The sequence below is a fragment of the Sebastes umbrosus genome, chromosome 12 (genome assembly GCF_015220745.1).
Source record: "Sebastes umbrosus isolate fSebUmb1 chromosome 12, fSebUmb1.pri, whole genome shotgun sequence".
Lineage (NCBI taxonomy): Eukaryota > Metazoa > Chordata > Actinopteri > Perciformes > Sebastidae > Sebastes > Sebastes umbrosus.
In genome coordinates this window covers 25,449,977-25,467,050 of record NC_051280.1, presented here as the reverse complement: position 1 = coordinate 25,467,050, position 17,074 = coordinate 25,449,977, and the positions used below count along the sequence as shown (strand labels likewise).

The following is a 17,074-nucleotide window of genomic DNA, read 5'->3' as shown; positions in this document are numbered from 1 at the left end:
CCAACTTTCCTGCATTTTATTAATTAATTCAAACAGTATAGCACCACCATACCCAATATTAAAAATAAAAATTTATTAAGACATATAAATTACTAAATGATTATAATATCATACAAAAAAAATCAGGAAGCGACAGAAGCCTCTTTGTATGTGGATAGGCTTTAATATTGCTATAATAATAATAATAATATTATATAATAATAATCATCCTAATAATCATAATAATAGTAATTTGAAGAAGAAGAAGAAAAAGAAGAAGAATCAATAGATCACTTCACTGCAGATATTGTAAAAAGGAATATGTTTCAGTTTGAGGTGTTTGAAGTACTTTTACTGTTAGTGTTGCATCAAATGTGTTTGTGTATACTGAGACAACATGTTCTGGCTGGATTGATGTGTGTTTGCGTTGGTGAAGATGAGAAATGGGGGTTATAGATCATTAAAAAAAAAACTTCCCCAGCTGTTGTAACAGCATGTGTTTACTCTTGATCAATCATTCACTGTGGTTGGTCAAGACTGCAGTGGTAGAAGCCACAACACAGTGGCTGTTTTGTGTTGTGGCATTTTTAATCTAAAGGACCATTTACTACTCATTTTCAGTATGGAGACGTTTATTCATTTACTGCTGACTTTATGCACACTGCATCTGTCTGAGATGTCAGTTGCAAACACATCCAAGAGGCAATGGCCAACTGCTGATAACAGGTGCAGTATATTCCTCGCTTCAACATCTCTTACATTCACTTGATAGCAGTGATTTGATATATCCCGTGCACCGTGGGTATTAGAGAAGAGACTGAGATGATAATGGATGTTTTTTGGGGGGCGACAGTTGGGCTCGGATGAGGATGGCCAGAGCCGTAAACAGACCAAATCCCGTCAACTGTAGACTGGGGGTCTGGTCATCTTGGACTCCTTGTGACTCCTGCACAGACAAAAAGGTATTTTTCTCAATAAATTACATGAATTGTTGATTTAAACATGTTGAATGAAAATGATGACTTCTATTATGGGTGGCTTGTAGCAATACAAGGCAATAGCACAACTAAAACTCTCTCCAAAATCATGTGTAGTTGAGACAGTTTTCTGTCTGGTAAGCTCAGATCAATACATGCATGAGATGATCAATAGGTCCAAACAGAACAATGATAATCCTAAATCAGCACTTCTGCTCCAGTGAGGTCAATTAAAGTGGGCCTTGGTTTTTACACTGTTTAGGCTCCAAAATACTCAACTTATTTAGGACCTTTGGAACCACTTGTAGACTCTACATAGCAGTATATGGCAGTGATTCTCAAAGTAGGGTCCGGGGACCCCCAGGGGTCCGTGGTACTCTGCCAGGGGGTCCATGTGCTATAAATTATAAAATTTTGCTCTATCCTTAAAAAGTGCATACCTACAGACAAGGACCATTTCCGCCAATAAAAAAAGCATATTCGGCTGATATGATTGTGACACATTAACGTCAAGTCAGGAATCAGAGTCACTTCACTCAGAGCGCAATGAACCATTCCTCCTGTTTAGCCTATTAGCCAGCTAGCTAGCTGGCGAGCATGGAGAAATATTTGAGTCAGTCCACATCGTCAAGTGACGCTAAGCCCAATTAAATTGAGAAAATATGACGACAGTTATATCGAGTTTGGTTTTATTGAGAACAGCGAACAAAGTGGTGTTAATATGATTCAAATTGAAATGTGTTTCTGTTTATCACTATGAAACAAATCTGAAGTATTTTGGTTAGAAAGATTTAGAATACCAATCGTTCCAATGGCAACTAAGAGTACAAATGGCATATGCTTAATTGTCGTTGTGATTATGAGGCAAATTTTCTCCTCTGTAAGGAATCCCTGGCCCCAAAAAGTTTGAGAACCTCTGGTATATGGAACGTAGAAATAGACATTTGTGCATTAAGGTGCCTTCAAATGAAACTTGTGAACTCGTGTTTACAACATCATGTACACGATATGCTTGGCGTTCAAGTGGTTAAGTCCTGAAGAACACTGCTGCTAAGCATCGACAATATTAACGTTACTGTCGGTCTCTAGAAGCCACAGAGACTAGCAATTTAGAGAGCTAGCAAGCGGGTAACATAATGCAGTAAATGCAAAGGCATAATGACGGAGGAAAAATCAACATTTTCCTCAGACTTATTATAAAATTACCAAGAAAAACAATATACGACTAAAATCACAATAAATGAACTTATAATGCACCAAAAAATGAATTCCATTGGCTCCGCCATTTCTCACAACGTCAACAAACACATCACAAGTTCTGAAGCTTTCAGAAACTTTCCACTTACGAGGTCGTGAATACGACATGAGGGGGGCGTCCATATGGGCCCAACTCGTAAACACGGTAAACACGACCCCATTTGAAGGCACCAATATCTATGGGCTACTTCTAGACTGTTTCTGTGTGAATCTATATCTGAACGATGGTACAGTAAATGGGAATGGACATCCTGAGAGATTTTAAGAGCCAACTCACTTTTAACCGTCTTAGGTCCGTTTCCGATACATGGAGAAGCCCTCACAGTTTGGCGGCACACAGTGCTTTGAGACACTGTGGGAGAAGCTGGCGTGTCCGACGGTAACAACCCAGTGTCTGGTGACAGATTACTGTGGAGAGAGCTTCACCTGCAAAGAAACAGGCAAGTCCAACGACCACCGATCTCTTTAAGCTGAAGGGGTTACAGTACAGTATAGTAATCTGTCTCTCTGTCTGTCCAGGGCGCTGCATCAGTCAGTCCCTTCGCTGTAATGGAGAGTCCGACTGTGATGATTTCTCTGACGAGGACGAGTGTGAAGAGTTCAACCTGAGAGATGACAAGTGTTCCACCATACTGACGATCCCTGGTGCTGAACGCGGCACTCAGGGGTAAATACTGCTATTATTGCTATTATTCACTATAGTTTATATCACATGAAAGGAGGTTTTAATGACTCATTTGAATTATTCTACTCTGCCCAGCTACAACATCTTGACTGGAGAATTTGTGGATCATGTACTTGACCCGAAGTACTTTGGAGGAAAGTGTGAATACGTCTATAATGGTGAATGGAGGAAATTCCTCTATGACGCGTTCTGTGAGAACCTTCACTACAATGAAGACGAGAAGAACTACAGGAAACCGTACAACTACCATACCTACCAGTTTGTGGTAAAGTTGTGACTCATTTCTTTGTTTAAATTTAACAAGTGGGCTGTTTGAACTGAGACGTTTTCACCTGATTTTAACCCGTTACAGGCTCAAGCTTCGTCAGAGGGCACTCAGGAATACTATGAAGACATGATGAGCATGCTGAAAGCCAGGAAAACTTCCAGTTCTTCCAAAGGCGGCGCCACAGTTGGGATCTATTATGTGGAAGTGGGACTCAGTGGAAGTCGAGAATCAGAGTTTCTCAGCAACATAACACGATATAATAGCCAGGTATGAGCTATCGACCCAAAGGTCAACATGTTCTACATGATACATTGCCGAGAGTTAGACAAGAAGAATGATCGCACTCTGTGTCTGTCCATTTCTGTATATACTGTATGAAGCTACAGCCAGCAGCTGGTTAGCTTAGCTTAGCATAAAAACTGGAAACACAGGGAAAGGTAACAAAATGGGCCTGCTAGCACTTTTTTTGTACAGACTAAACAAACCAAATATATTAGGCCTATGGACCTTTGCGTGTTTGTTAGTGAGCTGGTAGGTGGATTTTGTTACCTTTGGCAGCCCGTTTGCACAAAAAGGTGTATGAATGACATGTTAATGTGTAAGGCATTTAGCGTGCAATAAGAGCACTTTCCTTGCTTTTGGCGTGTCAGTACGTCATGTCTGTACCTGCGTAAATGGCGCTTATGGTGGACGAGAGAGTCCAACAAACAGAACTTTCAACCAGCAGACCAGTGTTTTGAGTTAGTGACGTTTGTCATGTTTTTTATTGACATTTGTGACGTGTTCTCCGTACTAATGTTACGTTGTTTCCGTACGTATTTTACTTAGTTTAGGTACTTATTTTAAGCCCAACCATGATGTTTTTCCTAAACCTAACTAAGTGGTTTCGTTGTCTGCGAAAGTTACCGTAGTGTTGTTCCGTATCGTACAAATGACATGTAAAAAGCTTAAAATGTGTCTTCATAACATGCAGAAAGTCCTTGCAATGTCATAATATTTATACGCCTTCCTGTGAGATCAGGTTGCCTTTGGACAGAGCCGTGGCTAGCCGTTTCCCCCTGTTTTCAGCTAACAGTTTAATAGCTTAGCTTAATATTAACAGTTAAATATGAGAGAGTGGTATCAAGCTTATCATCCAACTCTCAGCAAGAAAGCAAATATGTGTATTACCCACAATTTCAAACTTTCAAAAAGGTCATTATTTGTGGTATAAATAAACTAGTTTTATTTAATTTGTATTATTACTATTTCTACTTCTGAAATAAAAAAATCACTTTACTCTAACAACGCTCCTTTTTGACTCCAGGATGTAGGGTTCCTCAGGCTTTCGTCCAAAGTGCAAACAGCCCAATTCAAAATGAGAAGCAATAATTTGATGCTTCATGAAGATTTCTACATCTCACTCATGGAGCTCCCGGAACAGTACGACTTTGGGAGGTACTCCCGCTTCTTCAGCACATTCGGCACCCACTATGTCACAGAGGGAACGATGGGAGGAACCCTTGAATACGTGGCGGTTGTCAACAAAACGGCTATGTCAGAATCAAGTACTGTGGGCTTTTTCCAGTTTGTTAAACAGTGCCGTCTGATGGGAAATGTCATGTAAAGTAATCTGTGTTAAATTCTCTTCCGTCTAACTGTCACAGATCTTAATGCTGAACAAACTGGTAAATGTTTTGGTGCCACCATTGGTTTGAGCTATGCCATCAGCAGCTCTCAATCAGTAGACCTCAAAGTGGGTTGGAGACCTTGCAAGAAAGAAGGAGAGTTTAATCAAGGTGAGACGGCGAAATTTTTTAATGGGTTTATTTGTAACTATGTCCAATTTTTATTCAACTGACAAGTGATATGAAGGATTGTTGAAGTAAGGTGTTATCAGAGCCTTTCTTTTCTTTTGAAATGCAGGCAGGGACTCTGACTCCGCTGTGATTAAGGACATTGTTACTCTAGTGAAGGGGGGCGTCACACACAGCAGCAGCGGCCTGTTGGCGATCAGGAACCCTGACACCTACAGGCAATGGGGAGCCTCCCTCAAATACAACCCAACGCTCATCGAATACGAGGTGACTTACTGGAAGATGATAACATGCTCTTAAAGGTACAGTGTGTAGGATTTGACGGCATCTAGTGGTGTGGTTGCAGATTGCAACCAAGAGGCCATCTTTACCATAATAACACAACTTTAAGAGTAACAGAAGTTTAGACGGCGGCTGGCGGTACCACAGTTTTGCACTTTACGGCTCACGTTACCACAGTTTCACAAACGTGTTGGAGAACTACGGTTGCCTTCAGGTAACGTAAAAAACCCCGCAAAAGGCTCTCTCTAGAGCCAGTGTTTGGTTTGTCCGTTCTGGGCTACTGTAGAAACATGGCAGAGCAACATGGCGGACTCCGTGAAGAGGACCCACTCCCTATGTAGATATGAAGGGCTCATTCTAAGCTAACGATAACCATAATAACGCTACTTTAGGAGTAATAGAAGTCAGACGTCGGCTGACGGTACCACGGTTTAGCACTCTGCGGCTCACGTTACTGCAGTTTCACAAGCTACTACGGTGGCCTTTCTAAGCTAACGAAAACACAATTCTTAGTTTCAGGGGATATAACTAATGAAAACATAGCTTTGATTATTATATTCCATTTCTGCTAATAGATCCTCTGAAAAGTTACACCCTGGACCTTTAAACAGAAGAAAAACAAAACATAAGTTATAGTTAATTTCTCAGTTTATGACCGCACGCTGCTTTTGTGCGTTTGTTGGTGTCAGTGGTGTGGTCATCTGCTTTTTATTAACTTCTCTCCTCTTCCTGTCTCTGTCCGTCCTCCCCTATGACCCAGACTATGCCAATTTATGAGTTAGTGCGCCTCAGCACAGCTGCTGACCATGTAGGTGCGAGACTGGCAAACTTGGAGAGGGGCTTCGACGAGTATCTGCAGCAGTTCGACTCCTGTCGCTGCGCCCCCTGCCAGCACAACGGCATCCCTGTCCTCACGGGTACCTCCTGTAACTGCATCTGTAAGTCCGGCTACCAGGGAGAGGCCTGTGAAGAGACTCTCAGGAGAGGTGAGACTTTTGTCATAAGATAAACACATTCAAATCATTTGCTAAAGTAAAGCTCTTCCCTCCTGTTTCCAGGCTTTAAATCTACGTCGTTTTGTTAAATTTAGCTTAAAACATCCTTAATTTTTCCTGAATAGACACCCTGAGAGATGGGTCGTGGTCGTGCTGGGGGACCTGGTCATCCTGTGCATCGGGGAGGAAGACTCGGACAAGAACCTGTGATAATCCTGCACCTGAAGGGGGCGGAACAATCTGCCTGGGTTCCTCCTCTCAGAACCAGCGATGTTGAAGTTTTTTTTTAATGAATAAAAACTGCTCTTCCACTATCCTCTGTCTGAGCTCTGAAAAAAATATAATAAAATGCATGCATTTATCCGGACACACAAGATGACACTGTATACTAAAGGTAGCAATAAATGTGTGATGCGCAGACTTTACTATGTGTTTGTTTTTCTGTCTGAACCTTTTCTAAGGACAAGAGTGAAACAGTCAACTTTAGATGCTTTTTATGAGGTTTATTAAAGGAACAGTTTGTAACATTTAGGGGGATTTAGTGGCAGAAATGGCATGCAATATTAATAAGTTTTTAGTGTATAATCACCTGAAACTAAGAATCGTTGTGTTTTTGTTACCTTAGAATGAGCTGTTTATATCTACATAGGGAGCGGGTCCTCTTCACAGAGTCCGCCATGTTTCTGACAGCCTATTTTCATTCCCAGGGCGTTAAATACCGAGGCTTTGTCACGGCACCCTTTGGCGGTGGGGAAACGCATCAGGCGTTCCATTAACGAATGTAAACGCTACGAAAAAGTGCGCCGGGTGTATGGTGATGTAGAGAGAAAGAGACATACACCGGGCGGGCGGGAGGAGTGGTGGATGGGTCCAGCAATCACAAGACTTTCATCCAGGAGACCGCTGTTCGTGTCACATGTTCACAACGTTCAGTGTCATTTTCACTGTACAAACGTAGTAGTTTTAAGCCCAACTATGTATTTCTTTCCCCAAATTTAACTATATTGGTTTTGATGCTGAAAATAAAGTGATGCCAAGGGGCGTGACAAAGCAGCGGTATGTGACAAGGTGGGATGAGAACGTGTTGGTTTCTACAGTAGCCCAGAACAGACAAACCAAACACTGGCTCTAGAGAGAGACTTTCGCACTTTTACGTTAACTGAAGGCCACCGTAGTTCTCCGACACACTTGTGAAATTGCAGTAATGTGATCCACATGGTGCAAAACTGTGGTACCGGCAGCCACCATCATTTGCTCCTAGTAGTGTTATTATGGTAAGGAAGGCCTCTGAACGAGGCGAACGACGTTACCGCGGTTTTGCACTCGGTGGCTCACATTACCACAGTCTTGGAAAGGTAGGCGTGAGCGGAGGGGTACTCAGTTGGTTGCACTCTGCAACCACACCACTAGATGCCACCAAATCCTACACACTGTACCTTTACATCATCTTGAATGTGATGGATATATTTGGGTAACAGAATCTGAATTCAGGTCAGTGCTTCAGGCAGATTTAGCTAAATGCTACAGTTACATTAAAGAGAAATGGTTTAACACTCTTTAAAAAATATTCATTGAGGATATTCCATTCAGGTGAAGTCCGTTTTTATTCAAATATGATTCATTATGTCAGATGAAAAGACAAAGACACCACAGGCCAAACTTCTATTTTCAAGGAGGGTTTTTATAAATCTTTATGTCAAGGTTGACAGCAGGGCTGTTTTTAAAAGCATTCAGTAGACTCTTGCTGCAGTCCTCTGCATGCCATGCCTCCTTCGCCGGGTGCTGGGTTGTTACACTGTCGACTCCTCGTCATTGTTCTTGTTCCACTGCAGGGCGACCACGTACCCCAGCAGCTCCAGCTGCCATCAATGGCTACATCTGTCAGGAAGGGCCACATCATATCTCGTATCATTATGTCAATATCTCTGTAGGTGTTTGTGCAAGGAAAGAAACATAACGTTGTATGCAGTGTTTAGTGTTTTGGATGTTTGGAGCTAACCTTTTTGTCTATTTGTGATCTCACAGCCCCGTCCAGAGTAACCAACAGGACACACACAGTCACACCTGGTGCCTGTTGAAGGAGATGGAAGATGTTTAATTTGCTCTCATCATGATCAATAATATAATTACCATCACTGTAATTATCATCAGAGTCACTTTGTGCACTATTAATTTTGTGTTTGGGAACAAAAACAAGCTCTGTTGGTGTTACTGGCTTCTTTGGTCATCTCGTTGAGGGTGATAAAGGTCACTTAATGTTCCTTTAAGTAAAATTAAACCTTAAAGAGGAACTATTATGTTTATTTTCAGGTGCATACTTGTATTTAGTGTTTCTATTAGAACATATTGACATGCTTTAATGTTCAAAAAACAATAGTTTTCTCCCGAAAAGCCTAGTCTGCTCTGATTAGTCAGCTGGTCCACTCTGTTGTGATTGGTCAACTGAACCAAACTCTTCAGACTCCACTCCAGCTCCGCTCTATCTAGCTTTGTTTGAGGGCAAGCCAAACTAGCCGCTAGGCTGGTATTATGTAAATGTTTAACTTGGTGACATCACCACGTTACAGAAGAAAAGGCGGGACTTCAATCAAGGCGTTTCAGGCAGTTCAGGAACAGTGTTTCTGTGGGGGAGAGTAACTCCCTTTGGCGTGGATTTTAGGTTTTGTAACTTTGCAGACCTTTTACAAATCCACAAAAAACTATATAACACACTATAGGAATAAAGCATAATAGGTCCTCTTTAAGCTTGGGCACAAACTGTGAGTGAAAACAAAACATAGTTTAGGGAAGAATTAATGAGTTTTCAGTCAGTCACTGATGGATACGGGACCATAAAATTTGTCGTGAACACCAAATAAATGATATCCTCTGAGGTACCTCTCAAAACGGCGACTCCATTGTTGTGGCAGGGAGCACATCGACACGAGCTAGCCTCTGCCAGGTACTCTGACAGCGCTCTTTTCAGGTTTCTTTTCAGGGTGGCATCCTGGGAGAAGACTCTGGAGGTCACCAGCTCATACAGCGGCCGTGTCTAATGAGAAACAAATAAATCGTCTTGATACTTTTCAAATTTAATTCTCTTTTTCCTTTTAGAGCCAACTGAAAAGCCCCACAAGGGCTGAAACTTAACCGTGTCGGAGCAAGGCAGCCTATTTGTATTTGGCACAGTTGCCATTTGGCATCTTTTGCTGTTTGTTCTCCAACTTGTTATTGACCAGCCTCGCTGTACTTTGCCTGTTTGGTACCACCACTGACCTGAACTCTTCTGTGAATGTTTCCACATCAATTAGTCAGGTTAAATTCCATGTAGACAGTTTTATTACAGCTTCAAATTGAGATGGTGAAATATAAAAGAGGAAGAAATGTCACAAGTGATTGTGGGAGACAAGAAACACACAGATAAGAGAGAATTACGAAAGGGATTATAGCCTGTAATATGAATAAAAACAGAAATAGCAAAGCAAAAAAAGAAGAGATTTAGTGAAAGACGGAGAAACTCACTGTTTTGCGAATGAAGTCAGGGTTGAAACGCACGCCTTCACCCCAGAGACCCATCAGCTGCGGGGTGGGAAGCTTTTTAGACACCAAAGCGGTGATGGATTCACTACTTCCACCCCTTACGACAGCGACAAAGTCCTCCACCATGCTGCCTTGCACAGTGTCCTCTGGGGAGAGACGGAATGACTTCAGAGTTTTATAGCATCGCTTCATGTGTCTGATGTAAAAACGGAGCGTATTCTGCAGGGCATTTTTTGGTAAAACGTGGAACCCTACCTCCCATCTCGTTCAGCAAGCCGCTGCAGGATCCACCGCTTGCCCCCACCGACACATAAACACCAAATATGTTGGCCCCGACCTTAAGGCCTGCCTGCGTACAGCGCCTGTAGTCGTCCAAGGAATAATCTAGAACGACAAAGGGAGTCAGGGAGTGGTTACATTATATTATCATCCATGAAATTAAGCCATGAGGTTTGACATTTCAGTGTGGTTTATCCATCACCTATTTTTCACTAGGTGTCAGTGATTAGGATGACAAGATATAGATGATGTCACTGCCAGTGGCGGCTGCTGACTCAACAAATTGGGGCGGACAGGAGGGAAACCAACCCATGGCGTTGTGTTATTTTACACTAGTTGGCTACTTCATTCTACTTTCTTTCTTTATTAAACAAAAGAACATAATTCACATTCAGTATAACAATAACAAAAAAGCCAGGGGTATATCACACTAAACAAAAATATTAAAACCTTAATAGCCTTTTTCTTTGTCAAATTAGAAAGTGGTTTCACATATTGCTCAAAATCCTTCGGGAAAACAACACAATAAGGTATTTATTGTTAAATATATTTATGAAAAAAAAGATTAAAAGAAAACATATCAAATTTATTATAAGAAAATATATATATATATATTTTTTTAAGAAACCAAACACCACATTTTCCCATAATAATGTCTTAAAAGATATGATCAATGACAAATCTGCAAAGGTCTTTATGTCTTTTTTAATTTCTGCATGTAGTGATTGACGGGGTAATATGATACTGAGATTTGGTAATGGTTTATTTCAGCCAATTACTCTTTTTAATATTTTGATCTCCCTCTTGCATCTCAAAAATAGAGAAGGAGCAACCTCCTCTGCCTCTATGGACCAGCGTCCACTGGTCACTGCCATTGCCAGACCCCAGTAACTGATCATAATAATTATCTTTATGCAACGTGCAGTAAATTAAGAGGCTGAGCAATTAAACCAAACTTGATTTGACTGAGACCCCCACGACTCCAGTTCAGCAGCTGCTAACATTTATTACCTGTCTTCTCGAGCTTCTCCTTGTTCAGGATGATGGTGTGCTCAAAGTCTCCTCCGAGGGCCGCCTCCGTGATGTAGTGGGTGCCGTAGTCCCTGTAGATCTGTCTGTATTCACCATAAACGTAGGACTGTGGCAAGGAGCGCAGGCGCTGCTGGAACTCGGGGTGAAGCATCAAATCATCTGATTTCAACATGTACTGGGCCAACTCCAGCTCTGCTTTGGCCCTCACGAAGCTGTTAGTCTGAGGGGAGAATCAGCAGGAGGCAGGTGATGGATACTTCAGGCTAAGCTCGGAGTAGGAATTTGTAGGTATTTTTAGATGACTTGTGGGTTTGTATAAATCTGTTTGTTTTGTTTTGGAGAGATCAGTAGGTTGTAAAGAGGTCAGGAGGAGAAAAAGACATCTCACCTTGCCAGAAGCACGGCGAATCTTCTGTTCTGCCTTGGTGAATTTGGCGTTATTGTAGTTGAAGCCAAATTCAGCTATGCCTGGAATAGCAAAGCCGAAGGAAATGGTGGTTTGGGTCATTCGCTCCTTTATGGTGTGGTCCATGTACTCAGAGTACGACTCGAAAGACTGCAGGGTGAAATCATACGAGCCTCTTGTCTGCAAACACATGAAAGGCAAAATGTCCTTTATAGTGTGATATAAGCAGGAAAATAACAAGTAAACAATGAATATACTACCAACTCTCTTTAGAACATGGAATAATAGATGAAAGACAAAGATAAAATAAGATAAACCATCATTATTACAGGGTGAAGCCTAATCCTAGCTGATGCAACCAATAAGAAAAAAATGGCACCACTTTCTACTAAGGCACCCTTTATAAAGGGGTTATAATAATTCAGTCATAAATGTTGGTAATCCATTAATAAATGTTGTTGATTAATGAATTTTGATCCAGTTCCTCTGCAGACATTTTCTGGTAGTAATATGGTCAAATCAGTCAAAGGGATTTTCCACAATTTGGCAGGCTAAAATAGTTTTTTTAAAGCTTCTCTATACGATAGCTGGCAGCACTGTTGCCATTGTTTTCACGTTTAGCGCTGTTAGCACCGTTAGCTACGAGCCATCAGCTCAACTGTCGCCATGTTGAGAGCCGTGCAGAGGCAACAGAAATGCTCCCGATCTCGCATTCAGCACCTTTAATAGCTTAAAATTGATTTATAAAGCAATTGTAAGTGATTCATTCACCATTAATGAAGACATTAGATACAACTTATTGATCTCTTATTATAAAGGGTGATGCATCAGAAAGTGGTGGAGAAAAAAAACTCGTAGGCTATATCAACTCCAACTCAATACTTTTGTTATACAAAACTGTGATTAGCCGCCGGTTTCACCTGCAGAGTGTACTGTTGCAAGTTGTAAGGCTTCCTGAAGCTGACATCCTGGATGTAGTGAGGCAAGCAGCTGCCAGCGTAGTATCTGTTATCAAGCACCACTCCCTCCAGGTTACTGTTCAAGATGTTGATTCTGAAAGATAAGTTAACAGCAACGGTGGTGAGCAGATTGATTTGAGGAGAGCGACATGTTTACGCATCTAAGCCCCTCGAAAAAATATATCTGGGACTCACATTGCAGACTAATGGGAATGTGACTCACCCTTTGGCGAGGTTTTCGATTCCCCAGTACTCTTCAGCCTCCTGCCTGCAGGGCTTGGAAACCTTCTTACAGCCGGCTTCATCTGACATGTCCCCACAGTCGTCCTCTCCGCTACACTGCAGAGTTCTGGGAATACAGCGACCTGAAGGAGAGGAAAGGACGTGGATGGCATTTAGTAATGGTTCATTTCCAAAGACAGGATCATATTTGGGAAATATGCTGTTTTTCTTGCAGAAAGATGGATCTGTGAGCTACTGTGAGCAGCCAATAAGCTTAGCTTAGCATAAAGACTGAAGGCAGTGGGGACAAATGGAGAGTATATGGGTATGGATGTAGGAGCTACCTGTTTGGGTGCAGAGGAATCCTTCACACAAAGGGACATTGTCACAGGTGTAGCGGGCTGAAACGGTACAGGCCTCCTCCTCCCGGCCGTGAAAATTGCACGGCTGTCCTCCAAACTGGGACGGCCTGTCCAGTTTAGCGAAGCGGTACTGGGTGGTCGAGAGAGACGAGCACATTTAAACGGTCAGAGAAACACAGAGGAAGGCTCGCCACTACCCAATAAAAGGTGGTGGAAACCGCTCCGGGGAACTATAACAGCCGAAATCCCATTAGAGGGCTGTTTTCACTTTGTCATGTCAAGGTTATTAATCCCCCTTCCTTGTAAAGTGGATGAGATAGAGCACTGAAGTACATCAGCTGAGACCTTTGCCAGCAGTGGAGCTCTCTACCTCGCAGAAAAACAGCCCACAAGGGTCAACAGAATTACCTCTCATCCTCCGAGCACTATAGGAATGATTTATTCACCCAAATCTAATCGGACTGTATCCAAATCTTATCTTAACCGGTGTATTACAATGGTTAGATCAACTTATCTGGCCAGTGGTGTAGTGGGATATTGGACATATAGTTCAGTGCAATCCATAAAACCAGCATTTGGGGGTTTCTTTTGTACATTTTTACTTATTTGATTGTTAAGGTCAACAGTTTTTAGTTAAAGGAAAGGTCCGACATTTTCTGGGAATATATTAATTTGCTTTATTTCCAAGAGTTAGAGGAGAAGATTGATGACACACATCTAGGCTGAAGCTACTGTAGCAGCATCTGGCTAACTGAGCTTAGCAGTAATAATTGGAAATAGAGGGAAACAGCTAGTCCAAATATAACAAAATCCACCTACCACCTACTGTTTCTTGGTCAGAACCAGTTGCACTCCAAGATGTTACTTGACCCAACCAAGAAATAGGGGTACGTTCTCGACAATTTATGGCACAGACGAACGAAGATTTCACAGGCTGTTAACGATCGGGAATTATAGTGAAGTTTGCAGACATTCACGGTGCCCAAAATCAGTTTTTTTATGCAGTGTAACCCCCCATAAAATGCCGTTTTGTCGTTTTAACACTTCGGGTTTTGTATCAATGAAACAAACACATTTTGTTACCTTTGGACAGAGCGAGGCTGGCTGTTTCCCCCCTGTTTCTAGTCTCTACACTAAGCTACGTTAGCCAGCTGTAGTGTCATATCTACCGTACTGAAATGGGAGTGGTACCAATCTTCTCATAACTCTCAGCAAGAAAGCATATTTCCAAAAATGTTTTCTGAAACTAAATGCCTATAATTTAGTCTTCCTGTTATATAGGAATTAGGTTGAGAGACACAAGAAGGGGCAGACATCAGATGATATCGTTAACGTGCGTTCAATGGTGAATTTTGGTGTCACATGACGGTCTAGGCGGCGGCCAGTGGTTCCAAAATCAAGTCAAGGACCCTTAAACTGACACAAATTAGACCACGGCCCCCCATTTCATACGATTTTGTTGATTTTGTTCCAGAGTCCCCAATGTGATAGGATTTTTGCTTTTACATGTTTTATTACAGAAAATGTATGAAACCCATGACCAAAATAGTCATACATTCTGCCATTGTGTCACTAGATAGAATTATAGTGAAAATAAATGAGTCCCCTTTTTGCTGGAACCCCCTCAAGGACCCCTGGGTGTCCCAGGACCCCACTTTGAAAACCACTGGTGTAGCTACAAGCTGATTCAGAGGTTTACGACATTATGGGAGAAACAATGAAAACGTTTAATTCTTTGTAAGCATAGCATTAGTTCAGACAGAGCACTGACGTTGTGCTTCACTGGCTCATTCACAGCTGACTGGTTACATCCAATCATATCCATGCAGGTGAACCCTTCTCGCTATTGCTGCATGGTATTTTTGGTATTATCAATTTAACTAAGATTTAATGTTCATATATGTGTTAAGGGCAGAGCTAAACCTTTTCTGACAAATCTATCACAGCTTGCTCCCAGAGAGACATTAAGCGTCTCTGACTGCACTCTTGATTTAAACATGTTAAACGTCATCACATTGATTTTATTCCTTCTTGCTAACAGACTATCAGGCAAACACTGAGGTATCCCGATGGGCCAACACAGCTGGAACACATGCCATGTACTGCAGCTGTAATGTCCGCCCCCCGGGGCCCCGCTATCACCTGTCTGGTCTCATCATACTTACTCTTTTTTTCTGACAGGTGTCGCAGCGTGACCACGAGCTCCACTCTGATAAAACACAGTCCACTGGATGAACCAGCACCTGGTCGCCCACTGACCGAGCTTCACGAACACCAGGCTCTACATCGCTCGCTGTTGTGACGGCAAATTTACTGTGACATGCAGATGAAAATCAAAGCAAAACAAATTGACAAAGGTGTTTCTCAAAAGCATCTTTCTGTAGGATTGGCTACTGACAGAACTACAGATCTTTATCAGAGAATAGCATAGGAACCAGTTTATCTTTGACAGCAATAAGGTTACATTAACCTCAATGGAAATTAACATTATAATACATGCAATCTATTACTAAACAGACAAATAAACCTCTTACCTTAGCAGCACCAGGCCCAAAGTAACATAGAGCAGACAGCACTGCAAACTGAGTGCACTCATCCGTATGACCACAGGAAGCATGGCTGTGTGTTATGATGACTGACTGTGAACGAGGAGACGACACCGCTCAGCTCTCTGTGTAAACACACACTGATCAATACTGGCCTGGATATGAAATCAGAGCTGCCATTAGACTCAAAGGTGGAGCTGAATACACAAGACTGCAGGACTCAGAGCCACTAAACAAGGTGTTGTGGTATTAAGCCTCGGGTCAGTGTGTATTTATCAGAAATCAGGTTTATACGTAGCAAAGCACGTTAGAATCTATGGGCACGTTTATTAATAAGCAATCCAGGAGGTCTGGATATCTTTTCAGTTATTATAAACTTTATTGTGTATAATCCGCAGGAATGTGATGAATCTGAAATGGCAAGCAAACATACTTTAGTAGAATAATATATGACGGTGGAGGAGAATGAAGGCTTTGTAATAAAGTCAATTCCTGTTACAGACTTCAGATCATTTGAGTAATGTTTGTGTACTTTGACCTTTAAACTTCCCCCATTTTCACTGATTTGGGATTTTACAGAATTACACAATCCACTGACTCAGCTTTAGTTCACTCACTCAGTGAAAAGCACCATCACAACACTAACACTAACTAATATCTAATGACTGGTACGAATAAGATCAGATAAGATATGACTAAGATATGCTATCCTTGCAGTATGTGCAGCGGGGTGTGATGGGTCGATCCATGTTTATAAGGACAGCAGTGGTGGAAAGTAGCTAAATACAAGTACCGTATTTAAGTACAACTTTGAGGTACTTGCACTCAACATGAGTATTTATTATTTTATACTCGTACCACTACAATTGAGAAGAAAATATCGTACTTTTCACTTGTACTTATTTGACAGCTGGATTTCGTGTCACTGCTTGTGAACAAAACTGTCAATCTAGGCAGCGCTGATCAAATATGAATCAATATTCTGTTACTGTAATGTCTATTTATCTCCTCAAATGTTTTCAGAAACATCTTGTAGTGTACTGTTTAGCTGTAAAACGAGAACTTGGTGCTTGGTATTTCCTCAACTGATCTCAACATGGCTGCCGGGTCACAAACTTTCTCATTTTACAAGTATGATTTTGAATGACAGTGTGCTACTCTTCATGTGATGAAGTAACACAATCAGCACAAAAAAGAACAAGTGATAATTATACTAATATATCACATTCACATGACCTGCATGGAGGATTAGTGCAGTATTTGTGAGAGGAGAGCAGCCTCTGTTGGCTGCTTCTGTGGCCTTTGAGAAAGACGGCATCAGGTTACAGAAAGAAAAGAAAAGGGAGCAGAAACGTGGGAATCACATGATATTTTATTTGTGACTGAACAGTGGCATGGGTACAGTGTATGGGGGGGAAGTCATAGACGTACAAAAGTCCTTTTTTTCTCTTTTTCATGACAACTCTTAATTCCATAAATAAAATTTACAAAATATTTTGGACTATTTCTC

The 17,074-nt window shown here is 41.6% G+C and overlaps 2 protein-coding genes across 2 annotated transcripts in view; one reads left to right on the top strand and one right to left on the bottom strand.

Moving 5' to 3' along the window:
- Positions 1 to 501: 501 nt before the first annotated feature.
- Positions 502 to 6,664, top strand: c8a (complement component 8, alpha polypeptide). Its single transcript, XM_037786889.1, has 11 exons — positions 502 to 705; positions 833 to 941; positions 2,506 to 2,653; positions 2,733 to 2,880; positions 2,974 to 3,163; positions 3,251 to 3,433; positions 4,473 to 4,713; positions 4,813 to 4,944; positions 5,072 to 5,229; positions 6,005 to 6,230; positions 6,365 to 6,664. The coding sequence occupies exons 1-11, from the start codon at positions 602 to 604 to the stop codon at positions 6,514 to 6,516; spliced, it is 1,791 nt and encodes a 596-aa protein (XP_037642817.1). The 5' UTR covers positions 502 to 601; the 3' UTR covers positions 6,517 to 6,664.
- Positions 6,665 to 7,824: 1,160 nt separating this feature from the next.
- LOC119499201 (complement component C8 beta chain-like) overlaps positions 7,825 to 17,074 on the bottom strand; it is a 111,792-nt gene continuing 102,542 nt past the window's right edge. The window contains exons 18-29 of the mRNA XM_037788452.1: positions 15,553 to 15,641; positions 15,184 to 15,331; positions 13,001 to 13,148; positions 12,658 to 12,799; positions 12,396 to 12,528; positions 11,458 to 11,655; positions 11,049 to 11,289; positions 10,014 to 10,142; positions 9,741 to 9,904; positions 9,117 to 9,270; positions 8,239 to 8,310; positions 7,825 to 8,117 (exon numbers count right to left, since the gene is read on the bottom strand). Coding sequence (XP_037644380.1) covers positions 7,960 to 8,117; positions 8,239 to 8,310; positions 9,117 to 9,270; positions 9,741 to 9,904; positions 10,014 to 10,142; positions 11,049 to 11,289; positions 11,458 to 11,655; positions 12,396 to 12,528; positions 12,658 to 12,799; positions 13,001 to 13,148; positions 15,184 to 15,331; positions 15,553 to 15,641 — 1,776 coding nt within the window. The 3' untranslated portion in view covers positions 7,825 to 7,959. The remainder of the gene's footprint in view (positions 8,118 to 8,238; positions 8,311 to 9,116; positions 9,271 to 9,740; positions 9,905 to 10,013; positions 10,143 to 11,048; positions 11,290 to 11,457; positions 11,656 to 12,395; positions 12,529 to 12,657; positions 12,800 to 13,000; positions 13,149 to 15,183; positions 15,332 to 15,552; positions 15,642 to 17,074) is intronic.